Source organism: Hipposideros armiger, unplaced genomic scaffold (assembly GCF_001890085.2).
Source record: "Hipposideros armiger isolate ML-2016 unplaced genomic scaffold, ASM189008v1 scaffold_833, whole genome shotgun sequence".
Classification (NCBI taxonomy): Eukaryota; Metazoa; Chordata; class Mammalia; order Chiroptera; family Hipposideridae; genus Hipposideros; species Hipposideros armiger.
The window spans coordinates 405,722-426,448 of NW_017732183.1; the positions used below are offsets into that span (position 1 = coordinate 405,722).

The 20,727-nt window shown below is 37.2% G+C and overlaps 1 protein-coding gene across 3 annotated transcripts in view; it reads right to left on the bottom strand.

Moving 5' to 3' along the window:
• Window positions 1–402: 402 nt before the first annotated feature.
• Window positions 403–20,727, bottom strand: part of CUNH2orf76 (chromosome unknown C2orf76 homolog) — an 88,929-nt gene continuing 68,604 nt past the window's right edge. For 2 of the 3 annotated variants that reach the window (XM_019629253.1, XM_019629254.1), the window contains 4 exons: window positions 17,280–17,330; window positions 14,961–14,998; window positions 8,200–8,281; window positions 403–571 (listed from right to left, as the gene is read on the bottom strand). In XM_019629253.1, the coding sequence (XP_019484798.1) occupies window positions 495–571; window positions 8,200–8,281; window positions 14,961–14,998; window positions 17,280–17,330 (248 nt within the window). In that variant the 3' untranslated portion in view covers window positions 403–494. The other variant, XM_019629256.1, reaches the window with a different exon arrangement.

Here is a 20,727-nt window from a genome sequence, read left to right on the forward strand (position 1 = left end):
ACTATCAATAAAAAAATAATAAAATAAAATATTCTAAATTATATGTAGGTACTCCAAATAATGACTATATGAAGGCAAATATATTATACCAAAATAAATAATGAATTGAAAAAAAATAAAAAGAAACTATGGAAAAAATACAAAACATACAGAATCACCTCGGTCTTAATAATCTTTTTAAAGAATCCAACATGCAAATCGCCAAAATATCCCCTAATTTAAGGAAAACAAATTATGGTTGAAGAATCAATATTCCATGATGATTTCTGAATAATTATTTCCTCACTTAAAAAAAATCAAACGTTTTCTCATAAATAAATATATTATTTTACAAGAAAGAAAAATGAGACTTGCAAAGACAGAAAACACCACAGATTTTAACTCAAAGAGCAGAGCCTGGGATTAATTTTTAAAGTTTATTTGTCAATTTCAAAACTCACTAGTGGAATAAAAAGCTTAATATTGGTACACAAAGAGGAAGCCCCCTTGACTTTTCACCAGGATGAAATGGGATTATCTTTGTAGTTCTTATAATCTTCTTCACAGAAGAATGCAATTTCAGTTTCGTTAGCTGAAAAAAAGAAAAACAGAAAAAAATGTTAATGTAAAATTGGATTTTAAACAAGTATAGAAACCCATATTACTTTGATTCAGTTCTTTGGGGGCCTACAGTGAGAAAGATGAGTTATTTGTTTGGCTTCACATTTCATCAAATCAACAAAAAGTATATGTTGTAGTTGTAAGAATCTAGAATTCAAATAATTTAAAAGTAAAAAAAAAAAAATTAAAAACAAGAATTATTTCAAGAATCTGGTTTTCAGGAAATCATAAAATAGCTTATTTGTAGTCCCCCTAACAGTCCTAGGAAATAACAACCTTTATTTTTTTCAAATTTGCTACTCAATTACTGAAGGAGGAGGAAGAACTATTTTTTCCTCTGAAATTAGCCTGTAGGTATAATAATTTAATACTCAGAGGATCAGTAGAATATTTTACAGATCACTTTACATTCTCCCTCATGACCCATCAAAATATGTGTCTGAAGAAGTTAATTTTTTGCCTGCTTATGATTAATTCATGAGGCTTCAACAATATGCAAAGTGAAAGACACAAATTGGCATCTACTGCAATACCTTCAAATACCTCTAATTATTCACAGGGGATATGGCGCAGCTAAAGGACCCGCAAAGGTTCAGAGCAGTCACAATTCTTTCAACCTAGCAGGTCAAGGACTCCGTCTTCTAAAACAATAAGTCAGCAACATTATTAATTCAGACTGGAGACAAATCTGATGGAAAGCCTTCCAATTATTAAACATGCAATTCTTTAAGGTGTTACGCCAACAAGTTCCACATTTGTTTTTTAAATTAAACCAGAAGTTAATACAGTCTGCTTAGCTTTTACAGAAAGAGCAAAAGGGCCCTCAGAATCTCCACAAGAAAACAGACAAGATTATTTGTAATGAATACTGATCACTCAATTAACATATCCTCTAAAAACAGACAAGAAAAACTCTTCAAGACAAATAAATAGGATAATAAGGAAGGACACCAAGGATTACCACTTCATTTGCAACTCTCATCTCATCATTAGAATTTGTCACAAAAGAAAATGAAAGACTAAGCATGACGTTTCCTTACAAATGTTTTTGCTGGTTTTAAGATTATCAAATTTAATGTTTCTCAATCGTAAGTTACCCATGCTCATTATAAAAAATGCTGCACCTTCAAGATTCAGTGAAGATTAATCTTGATGAAAAGCAGGTTGCAAACTCTCATCACAATGAGTCCTGGGGGGTGTGGGGGAAGATATAGCAGAGAGAGACTGGGAATCAACCAGGAGGGGTACATATATTCAGTTAATGTACAGTTAAACTGTATCAAAGAAAAGCATTTATAATAAAAGAATGGGTAAGTGGGAAACAGGAAAATATTGAAAAGGGGGCTTCAAAAAATCCAATAATCAAAGATAAGACATTTTGAAACCTAAACTTTATATAAAAAGCTCCTGGGGATTCCTTTTTTGAAGGAAACCAAGACCAAAGGTAGATTTACATAATTTGCAAGTGATTCTAATAGTCCTTCTAATGGAGAATGAGCAAAAGCAGCCTGTTAATAATCACAATGCAAGGTTTTCTCTACGACGTGCTATTTACATACAGAACTTTACACAGCGCTTTGCCCACACAGCAGTTCGCTCCACACACACTAACTGTAATTACAATTTTCACTTACAGCAGTTGACATTTATCTGTACCCCTTCTGATCGTACAGCTTTTCAGTACAGTAATAACAGGTTTGGAACAAGCTGACGTAAAGAAAGGACTGACAAAGCATTTTTGTTTTGACATGGAGGTTCTCTTAGGTCTAATTAACCTATAGATCAATCCATTAGTTATATAAAGTATTTATGCCATCTCTTATAATGCTGGCTCAAAATGAGATCATCCAAGATAAAGATTTTACTTTCAGATGAAGGCATTTTTTTTTTCAGGAAAACTAGATTGACAAATGAGTTAAACTCAAATACTTCAGCTTGATAAAAATTCTTACCCTTAACAAATTGGAAAATAACATAAAAGCTAGTTACCCTGAACATTCACAAGTAAGACATAAACTGGATTTTAAACTGTAGTAATGTGGTCCTCAAACAGAAACAGAGTATAATGTTTTTCAAAATTTGTTAAACTCTGTTGAAAATGTTTGAGAGAATGATTTAATGTACTTATACTGCAATTTACTTGCCAATTAAAGTGAAAAATGAATTACAAAAGATTTCCGAGACCTCTACATAATCACCCTTTCCACCACTATCCCTTAAATTCTTGCTTCCCAAATTCTATTTAAAATGGCTCTGGAAGCACCCTCAGGAAGTCTATGTGTGGGTCCCCTAGGGCACCTGATTTTAAATTAAACGCGCTGCAGGCGGCAGTGCACTCAGGTGCACAGTCCCTGGCATGTGAGTCTGAAATGAATGTGCAATCTAAAATCCAATAAATACATCGCCGGTTCATCCCCCTTCGTCTTACTATCAAATGTAATCAAGTAAGAACCTCCAAATACATCTGTGGATTATTTTAATACTGACTTTCAAGTTTAATGAAATAAACACAAGCCAGGGCATTCAAACTTTGGATATGAAAGGAACCATTTTATAATGTTTCCAAACAGGTCAGACAGACACAGACAGACAGATACGCATACGCGCGCGCACGCGCGCGCGCGCGCACACACACACACACACACACACACACACACACACACACCCCTACCCCTTTAACAGGGAAATAATGATTTTAAAAGAATGCAAGAAAAAACAATTATAAATGTAAAATCTCAAGAAAAATTAAATACAATGGACTTGAACTCAGTAAGCTCGCCTATGGATGAGGGTGGGCTGCATAGTTTCTAAGGCCCCAGCCGCGGACTAGTCAGCACCAGAGTATAAGGCAGAGTAAGTGCTGACTGATAACAGAGCCCAACACATATACTGAGGATTCGTGGTACAGATGATAATCAGGACAGGCTGTGATGTGAGAATAACGGTGGATTATTGGAATAATAATAATAATAATTAATACAGGAGGGGGGGACGCTTTGCAGCAATTTGAGACCAAAAGGACAAAGCTTCACCCTCTCTCTCTATCTCCTGCTCCAGGAATATATGTTATCCTTCCAAGTTTCACAAAATCCTAAACTACAAATCATTCAAAACGTGCTCGCCGCTCAGTTGCATTTCTAAGTTTTAGCCGGAGGAGGTCAACAATCCAGCTAAGAGTTCCCAATTACTGTGCTTTTTATTTTGTTTTTGTGCCAAGTGTGTGTTTTAGATCAGCTGGCAAAGAAGATTTTAAACCACAGTTTGAAGAAAACAAATAGTAAAATAAATATGACCTTAGATAGACAGGACACAGGCCTGTGATTTTCATGACGGCAAGGGGAGGGTTGAAAGGGAAGAATAAACTATAGGCGGTTCGTTCTGATCCCTGGCTCTGGAATCCCAAATTCCCCAGGCCCACGCCTCCTTTACCGAGTCCCAGACCCTCTCTGTTATTATGTGAACATGAACAACAGCCACCTTAAAGCTCTGTCAAAGGAGGAAAGCATGAATGCCCCAACATACTATTACCACCCCGCCCCCCCAAAATGGGACAGGGACCAAAACCTTAAGGAAACACAAATCAAACGTGACCCTGATAAAGAAATGCGAGGCTAGGTACCCTACAATGTTAGCTGTATGCATGAGATAACCAAAAGTTGTTAGTTAGGCACAAAGATGGGGGTTGGGGGGTTCTGGCTGTGGGCAGACGACGGGAGTGACACGCAAAATGAAACCAAACCACAACGGAGTTTGGAGATTATTATAGGATCTGGCTTGACATGAACTCTTCCCTCAGACTTATACTTAGGGTTCAGTCCACTGTGTCTTGTTTTAAATTTTTTTTCAATAAAACACAACGGGCTTTAGAAGAGTTATCCTGCCACAATTTCTTTCCTAAACCAGAGAGGATTCAAAAGGTGTAAATAGTTGTACAACGTAGAAAAATGTAAGACAAAATATCGCCCCCCCAAAAAAAGGAACTTACATGCAAATTTATTACTTAAGGGAATTAGCCATAAAATTACAATTGTTAAAAACAAAGTAAAAATCTTTAAATCGTAAGTAACAATTCTAGGTAAAACCTTCTTTTTCCTTCCACAAAGCACATCTTTTCACTTAAGTATTTTAGCACTAAGTCCGCAAACAAAAACTTCCTTGACGTTTAGGCAGAATACACAATTGGGATCTGCAATGCAGATAAAAGGCCAGAGCAGGGACCGGAGAATTTCTCTGTGAGAAAAATCTTCAAACAAGTTTGTTCCTCTAATTTCTCCCCTCAGTCTTTCTTTTCCTTTCATGAATTCTGCAGAAAAGTCATAATGATAAATTTGTTACATTGGCATTATTCCCATGGCAACTGGCTGTGATAGCAGAGTGACAGCTCCATGGCGAGATCAAGTGGTAAAAAGGGAAAGAGCGATGACTTGGGATTTTTCTCTTAAACCTCTTAAGAATCTAACCAGACACGGCACCAAGGGAGGGAAAATTCCCTAGAAAAATCACACACTTCATGGATCATTTTTACAACCCTGCTCCCGCTTAGAATTTTTTGTCGCTCTCCAGGGACCATTACACCTCCTCCTGTGTAACAGGCTTGTTCTCCAGAGCACACCAACACTGCTCTAGGCAAGAGCGGAATGTGCAGAAGAGGAAATCAGTCCTGGCAGAAGCAAAGCTGCTCCTGACCAGGGCTGCAGGCTTGCCAGGCCAGAGGGCAGTGGAAGCTCTTGTACCACCCCAAAACTAATGGAGACCTTGTGAAAAGTACCTGATTTCAACCAAAGGCCTATGGCCTTGAAACAAGAAAGACAAAAAGAGGGATTTGATTCTCACCTTGATAGGTAGTTCATTACATAAATCTGAAATGAATGACAATTACACCAACAACTCAACATTTTAATAAATTCAAAACATTTGCCAATTGCCGTCTCCAAACTGGTTTCCAAATAAAATAAGGATTTTTGAGGGCCTCTGCATGCATTCTTCCAGATGCTTTCATATACATTCTTTTACTCAACCCTTATGACAACCTTCTGAAATAGGTTTAATTATTCCTATTTTGTTTTTCATAGAAATCAAAATCGAAGTTCAAAGAGGCTAAATGGCTTACAGAAGGTCACAAAGCACGTAAAGTGCAGAGCCTTTGTTCAAATCAATTTTCTCCAACTTTAAGATTTCATTCTTTAAAATTGGTTCCTGAACTTCAAGTAATATATGTAAACTGTAGAAAAATGTTAAATTACAAGAACAATTAGATAATATGGAGAAGAAAGAAAAAAATCAATTCCGGGCAATGCCACCTCCCAGAGAAGCTATTTCTATAATTTTGGCATATGATCCTTTCTCCATATATGCATACAGACATGTAAATGTATACATTTTTGAACAATAATGGTATCACACAATATATTCTATTTCCAGTCAATAAATAAAGCTCTACATAAGTGATTCACAAACAGGAAAGATGAGAGAAAACACCACCACCATTCTGAAGGCATTATCACAGCCTTGCAGGAGTCACAGAGCTTGAGGAAGCACGCTCCTGTTGGCCTGGTAACAAATATGACAGCACGCTAAGCTTGAGAAAGCCTTATTGGTCAAATTGACCAACAAAAAGTTAGAGGTAATACATGTTCCCAACAGTAGTACGTGAGAGTACCATTTCCCAATGCTACCACTTTTCTTCATGTGTGCTCGTCTTATAATTATTGCTGGTCCAAGGTCACCCAGACAGTAAGTCGCAGAATCGGGTTGTGAACCCAAGCACTCTGGCCCCAGGCTCTAATTCTTAACCACTAAACTAGTATACTGTATACAACAGTGTCTATTCTCATGTGCATTTCTCTTATGACTAATAAGGGTGAATTACTTTTTATATGTTAGCTATTTCTTCTTCTATCAGTAGAATTTCTTGTTTATCTTTTTCATACTAATTATAAGAGCTCTTTATAAAGTCAGGCTAATAGCTTTTTATTTGTCATCTATGCTGCAAATACATTTCTCATAGTTTATTGCTTCTCCTTTAATTCTGTTAACTTTTGTTTTGTTTTTAGTTTTTGTGGTCAAATCTATCACTTCTCTCCACTCTACGGCTCTACCTTCAAGGTCACGCTTAGAGAGCTCTTCTCCTCCCCAAGATTATAAAACGATTGAGCTACATTTTGTTTTTTAAAAATTTTACATTATAACATTTAAGCCACCTAGAATTTATTTTGGAATAAAGACTGAGATAAGGATTTAAATTTTATTTTCCTGAATGCTTTAGCAATGGGCCCAACATCATTTTCTGGATAATTCATTCTTTCCCCACTTATCTGAGATATCAAAACTTTATCATATTGTGAAATCTTAATTTTTTTCAGTTTGTTTCTGGATTTTCCAGTCTTTTCCATGGACCTGTCAATTCCTACATAAATACCAGCCTGTTATATTCAGTATAGCTTTATGCTTTAACAACAAGCAGGGCTAGCTCTTAGGGGCCACGAGCCTCAACAGCACAGGTGCTACCTGCTATGATACTACAATAGCATTTAAAGAAATAAATGCCAAAATAAAAATTGTTTTTTCAAAAAATAGCAATCCATCTTATGTATTCGTAGTGTGGTCAATCATGTATTCATAATATGGAAAGACACTAAATCTAGCAAATAATATAGACAACACACAAAACAAGTCTAAGATTTCTTAACATGTTATTTAAAATCCTATTTAAATGGAAGATATGTCAGGAATTCATTTAGCCACATGTATCACTCAAAAGAAAATTCCTGACACATGTGACTAAAATAACTCAACAGAACACCTGTCAAAAATGTAAGGCTTCTTAACAAGGACCTCATTTAGAGTACTCCTTAACCAGTGCATATAAAGAATTATAAGGTGTGATTCGTGCTATTTCATTAGTCACTGACCACAAAGCCTAATGCCTTCAACTGCTCATACCTCTCTTAAAATCTTCACTCGTACTGCCAGATAATCTTTAGACGTGTACATGTAAGTAGAATTAGAGTGACATCTAATGGTCACACAATATGTCACATAGCGTTTCTTTAAATTAGAACTATATGCTGTTTCCAGGATGAGAGGCTAACTCAGGCAATTTTTCAGCGGCACACACTAGGCTCCTATTTGAAATTCCATGACTTAGTCAGCCCTGAGGATTTGGATGACTATCAGAACCATGCTGCACGTTCTACAAACAATATCTCACTTCATTATTCTACCCTAGTTCTACCAGGGCCCATTTCTCACAAACCATCAGTTCAAATGATGCTGATAAGAGTAAGTAGGTTATTAAAGGAATACTAACCTGTCAATCACTTAAAATAACCCTCAGTGGAATTCTGAGCATACCTTCTGAAAAACACTATTTGCATTTGGAACATGTAGAGAGCAGATATCCACTGCCCTCCATTAAATGATCAGAATGTCTATCATTCTTGTCCTCTTCCTCTGAATAATTATCAGATAGTGTAAAGAGCGCCAAGGGTGGCATTTACTTGGGGTGAGTTAGCCTAATATAATCAGCCAGGCATCACCACGCAGGCCAGGAAAGCCCGTGCCCCCTCCAGCACCGCACCGCACCACACTCCTTCTCACCGATTCCAGCTGCCTTCAGAGTGCTGTCTTCTTTCAACAGGAGCCTGTCGTCCTCTTCCAAGCTCAACACAAGTTCATTTGTCTAGAAAGAAAAGAAAATTCATATTTGATCAGTACTTAGATGTGTTTCACATTTGGTAAGATTTCTCAAAGACACAGAATTGTTACTTTAGGTCATAGCAATAACCTAAGTCCTATTCTACTCCCAAGATTGTAAGGAAAGAAGGGAGCAGATAGTGAGTACCTACTAAGTGTGCATGTTATGCAGAACACAGGGGGGGACTTATAGCACAGAGCTTTGGAGCTAGAAGTGGGTTAAAATTCAGTCTCCACCAATGTCCAACTGTGTGTGCTCAACAAACTATAGCCTCTCTAAGACAGTTTCCTCATCTGTAAAGCAGGGGAAAAGAATACATCTTCTTTATTGCCTTGTGGTGAGGAGGAAAGGAGACGTAGCATGTGAAACCCTCATTCAGCAGTGTCAGACGCATAGCGAGCACTCTCTGTTAGCTGTTACTGTTCTGTTGTTGCCAGCACCACTGCCGCCATCATCATCATCGCATCCTCACAATAATCCAGGAGTAATCAGAGAGGTTAAGATACAGGTCCAGAATTCATAGCCGGTAAATCATGGAGCTGAGGTCCAATCTCTGACCTGTCTGACTTCCAAGAGAAATAAATTTACCTTGATGGCCCAAAGTCCACATATCTGAACACCTCGCCCTAACAAATAAACACTTGATGCCATGTCACATTAACGGTAACATTCTGTGTGATTTGGGGTGGGGATGGATTTGCTCTGCAATGATATTTATGAATCCAGTTACACATTATAAATACAGGAGAAAATTTTGAGTTGATATCTGCCCCTAAATAGCACACAGAGGGGACCACCAGTTGGGCACACAGTACCACGTGTCAACCAGAACGCAGTGGTGTAGCAACATATTCTATTTCTAGAACATGGCTGAGAGGAAGTCAACAGAAAGGCCTCTCAGCAGCCAAAACAGAAGGCCCAGGAGCCATGCTCCACGGTTTACTACTTCACTCACTAGAGAGCACAGGGGCTTGACTTCTACAGCATACAGATTGAAAGGGAAAGAAACTTTATTTTAAAGAATCATTTTATAATAGTATTGGTAATACATACGCATGATATAAAATTCTCTAAGTACATGTGACTGGAGAGTGAAAATAAGTCTCTGTCCTCCCACCCCTATCCACCAGCTACTTGGTCCCCCTCCAGAGAACCCATACTAATTCATATGTACCCTTCCGGAGACTGTCTCTGTACACGTTCATGCAGGCAGAGATGTGAAATAGTAGCACGTTATATGCTGTATTCTAACACCTTACTTTTTTCTCTTAAAATCTCTCAAAATCAGTATTAGAGCTGCCTCATAATGTATCAAGGCTGCTGCATAGTCCATTGAAAGGACACACACACACACACACACACACACACACACGCCCTACTGATGAGCATTTAAGCAGTTTCCAACCTCTCGCTACCATAAACATCCTGCAATGAATATCCTTATATCATTTTGCACATGTACAAATTTTATCTGTAAGATAAATTCCTAGAAGTAGAATTGTTGGATTGGAGATACTTGCAATTTTTGTGACAAATAGTGACAAATGACTCTCCAGAGAGTGGTACCAATTTACATTAACCTACCAATCACTGACAGTACCTGTTTCCCACACTCTTGCTGACACGTTCTATTATCAAAACCTTCTGATCTTTGCCAACCTAACAGACACAGATTAAGTGTAGTCTTAATTTGTATTTATTTTATTATGAGTAAAGTTGTGAATATTTTCTGTTTTTTCATGAACTTGGAGCATAATTTTTAATAGAATTATAGAATACCATTAACTACTAAGAAAATTAGGGCTTTTCTGTAAGTTACAAAATTTTCCCTGTTTTCTTTTGTTCCTTGATTTTTCTTATAGTGTTGTTTCAAAGAGAAGGTGCTGCATGTTTATTAAATAAATTAATTAGTAAATGAAATAAAATGTTTCAATCTTTTATGGTACCTGGGTTTTCAATCATACTTAGAAAGACCTTCACTCTAAGGTTCCTATTAATATTAAAATTCCATGTTTTCATCAAGTATTTTTATTAATTTCACTTTTTAAACTTTTAATTATGAAGAATTTCAAATATACAATGTATACAGAATAGTACAATGAACCCTCCATGTATCCATCATCTGGCTTGAACAAATCATCACTCACGTTCAATCTGTTTCATTTCTAAACCCAGGTATGGGTTTCATTTTCACATTTAAGTTATTAAACCACTGGGTATTTATTTTGGTATAAAGAAAAGGATATGGATTCAACTTAACAGTTTTCTAGTTTCCAGTTGTCCCAATAACACTTATTAAATCCTCCATAGATTTGAAATGCCATTTTTACTGTAAACTAAATTCCCACATGTATTTAGGTCTATTTTTGGATTTTTAATTCTATGCCATTGAACTAACAGTTAATGTGACAGTACCACACTGTTTTAATTACTATAGTTTTATAGTATGTCTAATATATGCTAGGACTAGTCACTCTTGTTTCTCTCTTTTTCCTGACTATTCCTCATTATTTGTTTTTTGCACATTAGTTTTATAATGAGCTTCTTTAAGGTGTCCAGACAGCCTTTTTATTATTGTGGTGATGAGAAGAAATTTCTGTAGATACCTGGTCATTGTAATTAAGAAAGCCTCTAAACCTAAAAAATTGGAGAAATGGGGAAAACGACTTTCATTAACATGTTCATTAAGATACAGGAGTTATCTAGAAATCTCTTTCTTTGGCTGAGGCCCTGCAGATAGGGAACAGAAGATGGGTAATGAAAAAAAGGACTGGGAGTTGGATAAGGCACAAATGAGGGCATGTGGGAGAAGTCTTCTGAGATTTAAAACTGTTTCTTTAAAAACATATTGACCCCTTTCCTTATAGAAGCTGAAGCGGAAACTTGAAGAACCATCCCCAGGTCTGCATTTAACTAGAACTGCTATGGTTTAGATCAGGGGTCGGCAAACTGTGGCTCGCGAGCCACACGCGGCTCTTTGGGTATGTACCTGTGGCTCTGAAGTAAAACTGAAAATGAAAATAAAACTATCATAGTTTCATTTATAAAATTTTAAAGGATATTATTAACATAATGGTGATTATGTAAAAATATATTTATGGCTCTCGAATAATTTTTAAATTGTTGTGAGGGACAGGATTGGCTCTTCTGTTTCAAAAGTTTGTCGACCCATGGTTTAGATGAAAGTTTATAAAGCCAGATTCCAGAAACATTTTAAGTAACTTAATTTGTTTGGGGAATCCTTCTTTAAATAAATACATTGTTCAACTGTAACAATAATCCTTAATTATACTATTCTAACATGCCAGGGTGGAACATATGTTTTAAATATAAGAAACAATCCTATTTCCAACTATAGCAGGGAATTTTCATGATTTAAAAAAAGTCGTAATGTTGATTATTTGAACATTATTAACTAGGCCTTCATTAGGATAAAGGAATAATTTGCTAATTATTCCTTTTAGGGAACATGAGCATATAAACAAGCCCAACAAATTAAAAGTGCAACACTGACTGGAGAATGACACACTCTACAACCTTTTCAAAGAGCATATTGTTGGGGCCGGCCGAGTGGCTCAGTTGGTTAAGAGTTAGCTTAAGAGCGCGAGCTCTGAGCTACAGGGCCGCTGGTTCGATTCCCACATGGGCCAGTGCTGAGTGCCAATGAACTGCCAACAGATGGCAGGATGGCTCAGCTGGTGAGAGCACGTGCTCCTAAGAACAAGACTGCCTATTCGATGGTGGGCTATGCCCACCCACAACTAAGACTGAACTCAGCACCTTGAGCTGAGCTGCTGCCTGGATGGCTCAGCAGCCAGATGGCGACTGGTGCCCTCCACAACGAAGATTAAAGAACAACTTGGCTGGTCCCCCAGTTCCCCAACACTGTTCCCCTCCCCCAATTCTGAAATTTAAAATTAAAGAAAAAAAGAGCATATTGTTTACTTTTAACTTTATTTTATATTTACATATATATTCCCCTCTACAATAAAATCAAGTTTCCTATTATCCACATTGTAGGGACAAGGTTGTAAACACTCCTGGCCCAGAGAAGAGAAAATGATGGAGTCTGGGGTCGGATACAGCGGAGACACATTCTAGCATCCATAGACAGTGCAGATTCTACACCACAGCTCCAGACACACGTGAGCACAAAATTTTAAAGCACCCGACAGTGGATACTATTAAATTTGTATATACAATCTTGGGTATCAAAAAATAAAGTTACTAGAAAGAACCAGCCCTGTCAACACCTTGATTTTAGCCTGATGCAACTGATTTGAGGATTCTCGCCTCCAAAACTATAAGAGAATAAATGTATGTCATTTTAAGGTACAGGAAAAAAATTTCTTTTTAAGTTACTAATTCATTGTCAACAGACATACCCTCATGCCATTTTCTTTGTAATCTCTGGTATACATTTATTTGAAAGATGATTAAGTTTATGGGGGGCATCTATGACTAGAGAAGAGAGTGAAATTAAGCAAGTTCACAAAGAAATACTTCATTCAAAAATTGTTATGTAAACACTCTTACGAATGTGCTAGTTATTGGAGATATGAAGAATAAGATATGCTCCCTTGTCCTTGAGTAGTTTGTACGGGCTGTGATCAAACAATACAGTGAATGTTTAAATTAAAAAAATGTATTACAGTAAAAGACACATTGCCATTAATACCCCTGAAAATACCCCCCACCCCTCGCTTCAAACACACTTATCCCATCATTCTTGCCACTTTCTTAAGAAGTTCTGGAAGTCCTCTTTAGTTGTGTTGTTATTGCTGTCTCAATGTCCTGAATCATTTTGACTTTGGGGAAGACCCAGAAGTTGCATGGTGCCAGATCTGGTGAATACGTGGGTGAGGACACACTATAATGTTTTTATTTGACAGAAATTGCCGTATACCAGAAGTGATGTGTGCCACAGGCTGTTGTTGTGATGGAGGATGATTTACGGCACACTTTAAAACACAGCTTGTCTCAGGCCAGCTGAGTGGCTTAGTTGGTAAGAGCACGAGCTCTGAACAACAGGGCTGCCAGTTCAATTCCCACATGCACCAGTAAGCTGCGTCCTCTACAGCTAAGATTATGAACAACAGCTTGACCTGGAGCTGGGCTGCCGTGAGTGGCCAGCAACAGCATAGGCTGCAATAGGGCTGGCTGGCAGCTGGCCTGCACTTTTGTGAGCTGCGGTGGGTCACCGTGAGCGGCCGTCCAACGGCCAGCAAGCGACTGCCTCAGCCAGGAAGAGCGCAATGATCACAATACCAACATGGGCCAGTGAAGCGACGTCCTCCACAACTAGACTGAAGAACAAAAGGACAACTTGGCTGTTCCCCTTCCCCAATTCCCCAACACTGTTCCCCTCCACCACCCCACCCCCCAAAAAAACCAAGCAAACCAAGTCTAATTTTTAAAAAAGCACAGATTGTTTCAATTGTAGCTCACACCTGGCTGAATGCACCAAGCAAATTGAAACTTGTCACATACTGTTATAAGGTACAACACACTGCTTCCCGTATTGAAGACCCCTGCCTTTCCATTGGATGGCACTCGGAGCACCATTCACTGTATGTTGCGATTACAACGGAAAGGCTCCGTGTCACACATGGCTTCTGGTATAGCAATTTCTGTCAGATAAAAATATTACAGTGTGTCCTCATCCACCTTATTCACTGAATCTGACACCATGCAACTTCTGGCTCTTCCCCAAAGTCAAAATGACCATGAAAGGTAAACATTTTGAATTGATTCAGGACATCGAGGTAGCCACAGCAGTGCAACTAAAGACACTCAGGAAAGAGCACTTCCAGAACTGCTTCAGAAAGTGGCAAGGGCAATGATGGGCTAAGTGTGTTTGAAGTGAGGGGGAGTTTTTTGAGGGGGATTAATGGCAATTGTGTCTTTTACTGTAATATTTTTTTTAATTTAAACATTCACTATATATTTTTATCATAACTCATATAATAGAGTAAGATTACTGCTATAATGAGGAGTCAATAAAAGTTCATTGAGATTCAAGTAAAAGGACCACTCTTGTCCGTCTGTATAAGAAGTGAACCTTTGATTGTGGCTTCATAAAAAAAAAAAAATTACTCTAAAAAAAAGTTAACAAAGCAGAAATGTAAACACACAATAAACAGTTCTCTCTGGGGGCAGTCAAGACAGTGTTAGGACGGCAGGCCATGCCCTCTGTGGAACTAGGTTTGGTCCCCAGAGCCACAGCCCTGGGACTTCTCTTACACACAGAGACATTCAAGCCAGAAAAAGCAGGGTATTTTTATTTGCTTTTGGCTCCTTTCTTCTGGTACAGAATTCAGAAATTTAAATACACTGAACTGCCACATAATAAGTGACTTCATTTATATGTAATATGAATTTACCAAGTTTTATGCTTATTTTATGTTAAATATTTTCTTGATATATAAATGCATGCTTTTTAAAAAAAATAGCACTTTTTTAAAGGATCTACTACTAACAGGGATATGACTTAAGAGTTTTTTTTCTCTTTACTGGAAGAATAAAGCTGTAGAAAGAGTAGTGACAGAATAAAAATGCTATTATGATGGAAACTATTTTAGAAGTACATGTCTTCATTCATTTATTCACTAAGTCCAACACTGATTACTTGCTATGTGCCAGATACTGTACATATGAAACGTACCTTTGATTTATGTGCTTGATGAATAATCTTTAATTTATCTGAAAGAAAAAAACAAGTCTTTTTACAAAGATTATTTTAAAACTTCATTTCAAATTCTTAAAGTGAGATGAGGCAAAGGTGACTATGAAACTGAGAAGTTTAAGTCCCTAACTTATGACCAGGTTCTCTTAAAAATCTAGTAGACAGTAAAAGAAAAATTACTTTTGCATATCACTAAATTAAAGATCACTGTATGAAGATATTTTGAAGCCTTGGTCTTTGACACAAACAACTGTGTGCATGCCATCACCTGAGGTCAACTCAGCACGTTTCCCTTAGAATAGAAGACAAGTGAACCACCTTACTCTATCCCATTTTTTTGGAGTCACATTTTTTAGCAGAAAATAAATGCTTTGAACAGAAATTTTCACCAGATTTGTCGCTCCAATAGAAATTGGGAAAAGGGTAAGAAAGGAAAAATGACAAGCTAGCCAAAAGATGTTGCATTAACGTCCCTTTCTTCGTTAAATAATATTTCATTTGTTTTTACTTCTTTAATACAATTTCCATTATTATAAAAAACAACATCTGTGGGTATTGTTTCCTTAATGCAAATTCCTTGAGGAAAATGACCTCATAAAATTAAAAATAATATCTTCCATTTGTTGAGTATTTAATGTGTTCGCATGTGCATTGTTTAATCTCACACAGCCTTAGGAAACAAGAGGATTAGCAGCCTTGCCCTGCAACACAACCAACATTTATTATACACTACATCATGACTAGGCAATAAGGATTTAAAAATAAGACAACATCCCCTGTGCTGTAGGAATATAGTGCTCAAGGTAAATCAATAATAGATGCAGATGCCAATTAAATGGGAGGAATACATTTATAAATGAAAGGCTCTGAGAAATCTCAGACTCCCGGTGGCCTGGATGAGAGAGCCAGCCCTTTGTCCAAGGGCACAGGAGACCACAACTAACAAAACTGAAATTTGACTCCGTGCCCTTTCCACTCCCCAACACCCAGTGTACTTGCTCCCACAGGGCATGTAGCAGTACAGGGGGACAATGACAGGTGAGAAAGTAACACTTGGGCCTTTCTTACTGAACACAAAGCAGCAGATTATTAAACAGCCAAACTCAGGCCTGAGTCACTTCAAGTCTGTCAAAACCCTAGAGCTTCTCTAATTTCTTCACAGATAAACGTACTCATTTTTTTTTTCTGCCGATTCTTCCGAATAGTATAGAAATACTGAGATGAAAGGGTGGTAATAAGGTGAAATAATATAAAAGGTACATTATCTACCATGATGCTTAGCAGTCAGACATTCCAATGCTTTCATTACCTAAAACTTACCTTTCAAAAGAACTTAACATGGAACACAAGTTTGGATATACACACAAAAAGCGCAAAAAGGGAAACCATATATAACAATTCTATTATAATTTGAAATGGTATTTGTAGGTTGATTCAAGTTTAAGGTTATATTTCAAGGCATGAAAGCCAGAATTAAGAAGTTTCATATTTACTTAATAATGCTTTTTATTCTTTTCTCTTACTCAATATTTAGTATGTAAATTCTTTAAGTTCAATAAGTAAGTACTTTCCACTCAGAGCCATCAACTTCTGCTTGACTACTCCTTATAACCTCACAATTAGTCTCTGGATATTAAAATGCATACACATGGTGAAGCTTGTGATTTCAAAGAATTTTAGGTCATAAGTTGCTCTAACAAATGGGAACAGAATTAAAAGCCACTCCAAAAAATGATCTAAGCTAATAAAATATTTATACTTTAAGCTGTCTGTACCAATTAACAGAAATATTTATTAGGTACACCATAATTCTCAAGAGAAGTCTCAAATTCAACGTTTGGTGAGTCTCACCATGCTGAAGGTTAATAACTGCGACATCTCTATAACGAAGAGGGAAACCCAGCTTCTTACCTTCTTACTACATGTTAAAATCAACAACTGCAACATAAAAAATTACTATATAACATGCTCAAGTTACTGGTATTGAAAATGTTCAATCTCTTCTTGTAATTCCTAGTCTTTAATCATTTCTTCTTTTCTGATTACCTGGCAAATAAATTCATTTTAGACAGTTTGCCAAACATGTTATTGCTCACAAATGGACCACTTCTCTACACTATTACAATTTACGTTAACAACATACTACTAGAATTCCTGTATTTCTAAATAAACTTCCATATTGGTTTTTATTTACAGATAGTAAATTCATTTTTGAAAACCAAATTTAAATTCATATTAACATAAAACTAATGTGAAGTTATATTAATATGTTTTAAAAGAATAAGAAAAAATAGTTACCATATTTATAATTTCGGAACGGTGGTGGCAGGCTGGTCCTTAAAAGAACATCTATAAGAAAAAGATTATTTTTATAAAATATTCAAACAGAGACTTATAGTATATGCATAGTCTTTTGGTTCTGTTCTCTTATCTCTCCAGACAAAGCTACTTAGAAAAAATTGACAGGACACAAAATGAAGCTAACATGCCAGCAAAATCCAAGGGTCATTTAAAACAATGGAATGACTGATAAGATGCTGAGCTATTATTAGATGAACGAAGAATGCAGTGACACTATTAAATGAACAGGCATTTTATTAAACGTAATCCCATCTACGTACATTTAAAATATATAGTACACATGTGAGACATTATTTTCTACATAGTTAATGTTCATTTAGCATATAAATCTGAGAACCCCTTGAGGGTCTTTGACCAGTAGTAGAAAGTAATGATCTAGAACAATCCTATTACTCTTACCAAAATTCAGATAACCTACTATATAACTAACTCAGCAAAGAAAGCAAAAACAGAGTAAATATTCTTTTTAAAACTGTGTTCCACATACCAGTATTAGTTTTAAGTAGTAACATCTGATGCTACAATCCCTACAGAGGGCAATTTGTAATACATATCAAAATAACATATGCATGTAGCTTTGACCTAGCAATTCCACTTGGAGAATTTATTATATGTATTATACTTTGCACATTCATGTGTGTGTGAAATGACATACATGCAAATGTACTAACTTTAGCATTGTTCAAAATTGCAAATGCTTACAAAAATCCAAATGTCCTTCAATGAGGGTACTTGTTAAATAAATTACAATATGCTGAAACAATGAAACATTTTTCAACCGTAAAACAACCAAAAACAGGAGGAGCTCTCTACTAATATGTTAAGATCTTCAAGATATGTCAAGAGTAAAGACAGCACAAGGCAGAACGTTATTTTTAGTAAGCCACCTTTTGAGTAAAAAGGAGGGAAAATAAGAATATGTGTTTGCAGTTGCTTATGCTTTGATGGGAGGGAGCATCCTGCACCGGACCAATAGAGAACAGAAGCGGGAAGGAGACTTTTCACTATACTCAAAACCACATGAATGTTTTATCTACTAAAGAAAACTTTTTTTAAAAAACCCCACATATCTGAAAGAAGAAATGTGTTTTTTAAAGTACATTTGCCTTTTAGAGGTCAAACACATACTGAAATTAAAACATAATTTATTCATTTATGTTATAAGCATTTAAAGTAGCTACCACCAGATATTTCAGGGTCATAAGAATGTTTAAATATGAAACAGAAACCTTCTGAGATGATTCACATTTACTTGGGGCCAGCCAGGTGACATAAGTGAGGGAGGTGGACCAAACAGGAGGGGGCTGTGATATCTGAGAGCATACACCTGTAGACCCCAAGAAAGAAGACACCCACAAAGATGAGCTCCTAGTGGCTAAGGGCTCAAATCTAAAAGCAGAACCTAGACATCGTTTCTAAACAGGAGCCTCTCACACAAACCACACTTCAGGGAGAAGCGTGCACTGAACTGCCTGTCTGCACTGTGTTCCTGCCATCTGAGCCAGCCCTTATAAAGCAGTTCTGGAATTGTATTTCAACCAATAGGACTGAGGCTTTCTCCATCCAATCGGAGCTGCACAGGTATATCCTCCATCAGCATCTTCACTGACCAATCAGAGCAGCTCCAGTCTGACCAATCAGGATGGTGCCTTTTGGACCAGTCATACTGAGGCGATGTGGAGTCCTCATTTGCTTGAGGATGAACCAGTCAGGGGCCAGGGGCAGGGATGTCTGTCTCTGTAAGTCAGCTCCCCTCTATCTTAGAGAGCACACTTTCCCTTTCCACCAAAGACTGAAGACTATGTTTCCTGGCTGGAGCTGAAACACTGAAGACGTCTCTCAGGATCAGAGCACAGCAGAGTAGGCTGGCATGGCGCAGAGCAGGTCAGAGCAAAATGGACGGGAGCAGCTGGAACAGATGAGCAGAGCAGGGCCAGTAGGCCCCAAGGCCATCTCGCCCTAGGGCCACCTCACAGCTGTGCTGTTCTACAACGGTGCTGCTTTGTAACTGAGCTATAACGCTATTGAGATGTTCCAACAGCCATGTTGTTCTCAGTTGAGCTATTTGCACTGAATAAAGTTTTCTTCTTCACTGCACCCCAAACAGGATTCTTGTTGACGCTGAATTGGTGCCAACGACTATCAGTTGACAAACCCCTTTAAAAGGGGCTGCTGCCTTTTAAATGCCTAAAGACTTAAATGGAAATGCTACAAATCTGGGGGTTTAGGTGAAATTTTCTAACTTTTAAAACACTATAGGTCAAAGGAAACCTCTCAAGTCTAGATTCTTTCACCCAACCCCCATATGGCCTATCAGAGCACAGCACAGACACTTCATTTTATTCTTGTTTCACATTCACTTATGAATTATGGGCCAAAGAAGTATTAATTAAACATCAGAAAGGAGAGTGAAATCTGCTTAATTTATTGCCATTTATATTTCCTGAACGAGACAATGAAAGTCCATGATATCCAATACCTGAAACCCATTGCTTCATATATTTTGCAGTTTTTTAGTTATTTCAAGTAGAAGACTAAGTCCAGTCCCTGTTACCCCACCTTGGCTGAAAGCAGAAGTCTTTGGCATATCTATTATAGTCTGGAAATTATTTCCCACTTTGCACTGAGTTTTTCTTTCATTTTATGTTCCCTGCCCCCCTCCCCAAACTTAACTTTGGAACCTAAAGAACTTTTACCAAAGAATCCAGAATGGCAGAATTCTGCAAAAAACAATTTAACATTTCATTACTGGAAAGTTCACAAGAAGGTAACCACCAACTTTACTCATTCATTTAGGTCTCCAAAAAAGGCATCAATCGAGAAATTAAGTATTAGAAAAATAAGGCAACTTAACAAATATACTGCTGGCATTAGGATGCCACAAAGGAGTCTGAAATGTTAAAACACACATTTGAATATAAAAATCAATAAAGTCTGGAAATTATTAAAACATCAATGGGTAGTATAATAATTCTTCACCTCACAGTAAAAGCTCTAAAAATAGAAGCAGTACAGTTTGTAACTTATTATGAGATGCTGGATCTGCACTTGAAGACTTTTAGGAAAGCACAAACACCTAAGAAAAAAATTTACTAACTCAGTGGCTAATTTGTACGGGCAAGAACACCAAAGACCTAACATTAATCAGAACAAAGTGCCGACATTCTAACCTGACAAGGGATTCTATCAGGCATTATAGTAAGATCCCAATGTTAAGCTATATCAGGATACTTTTTACTTTAATTGTGAAATGATCTAAACAGTAAAAAGTATAGTGAAAAAATTCATTTAGGGCCGGCCGGGTGGCTCAATGGTTAAGAGCTGGCTTGGGACACCAGAGGGCCCCGGTTCGGATCCCACATATGAGGGCCAGTGACACTGCCCT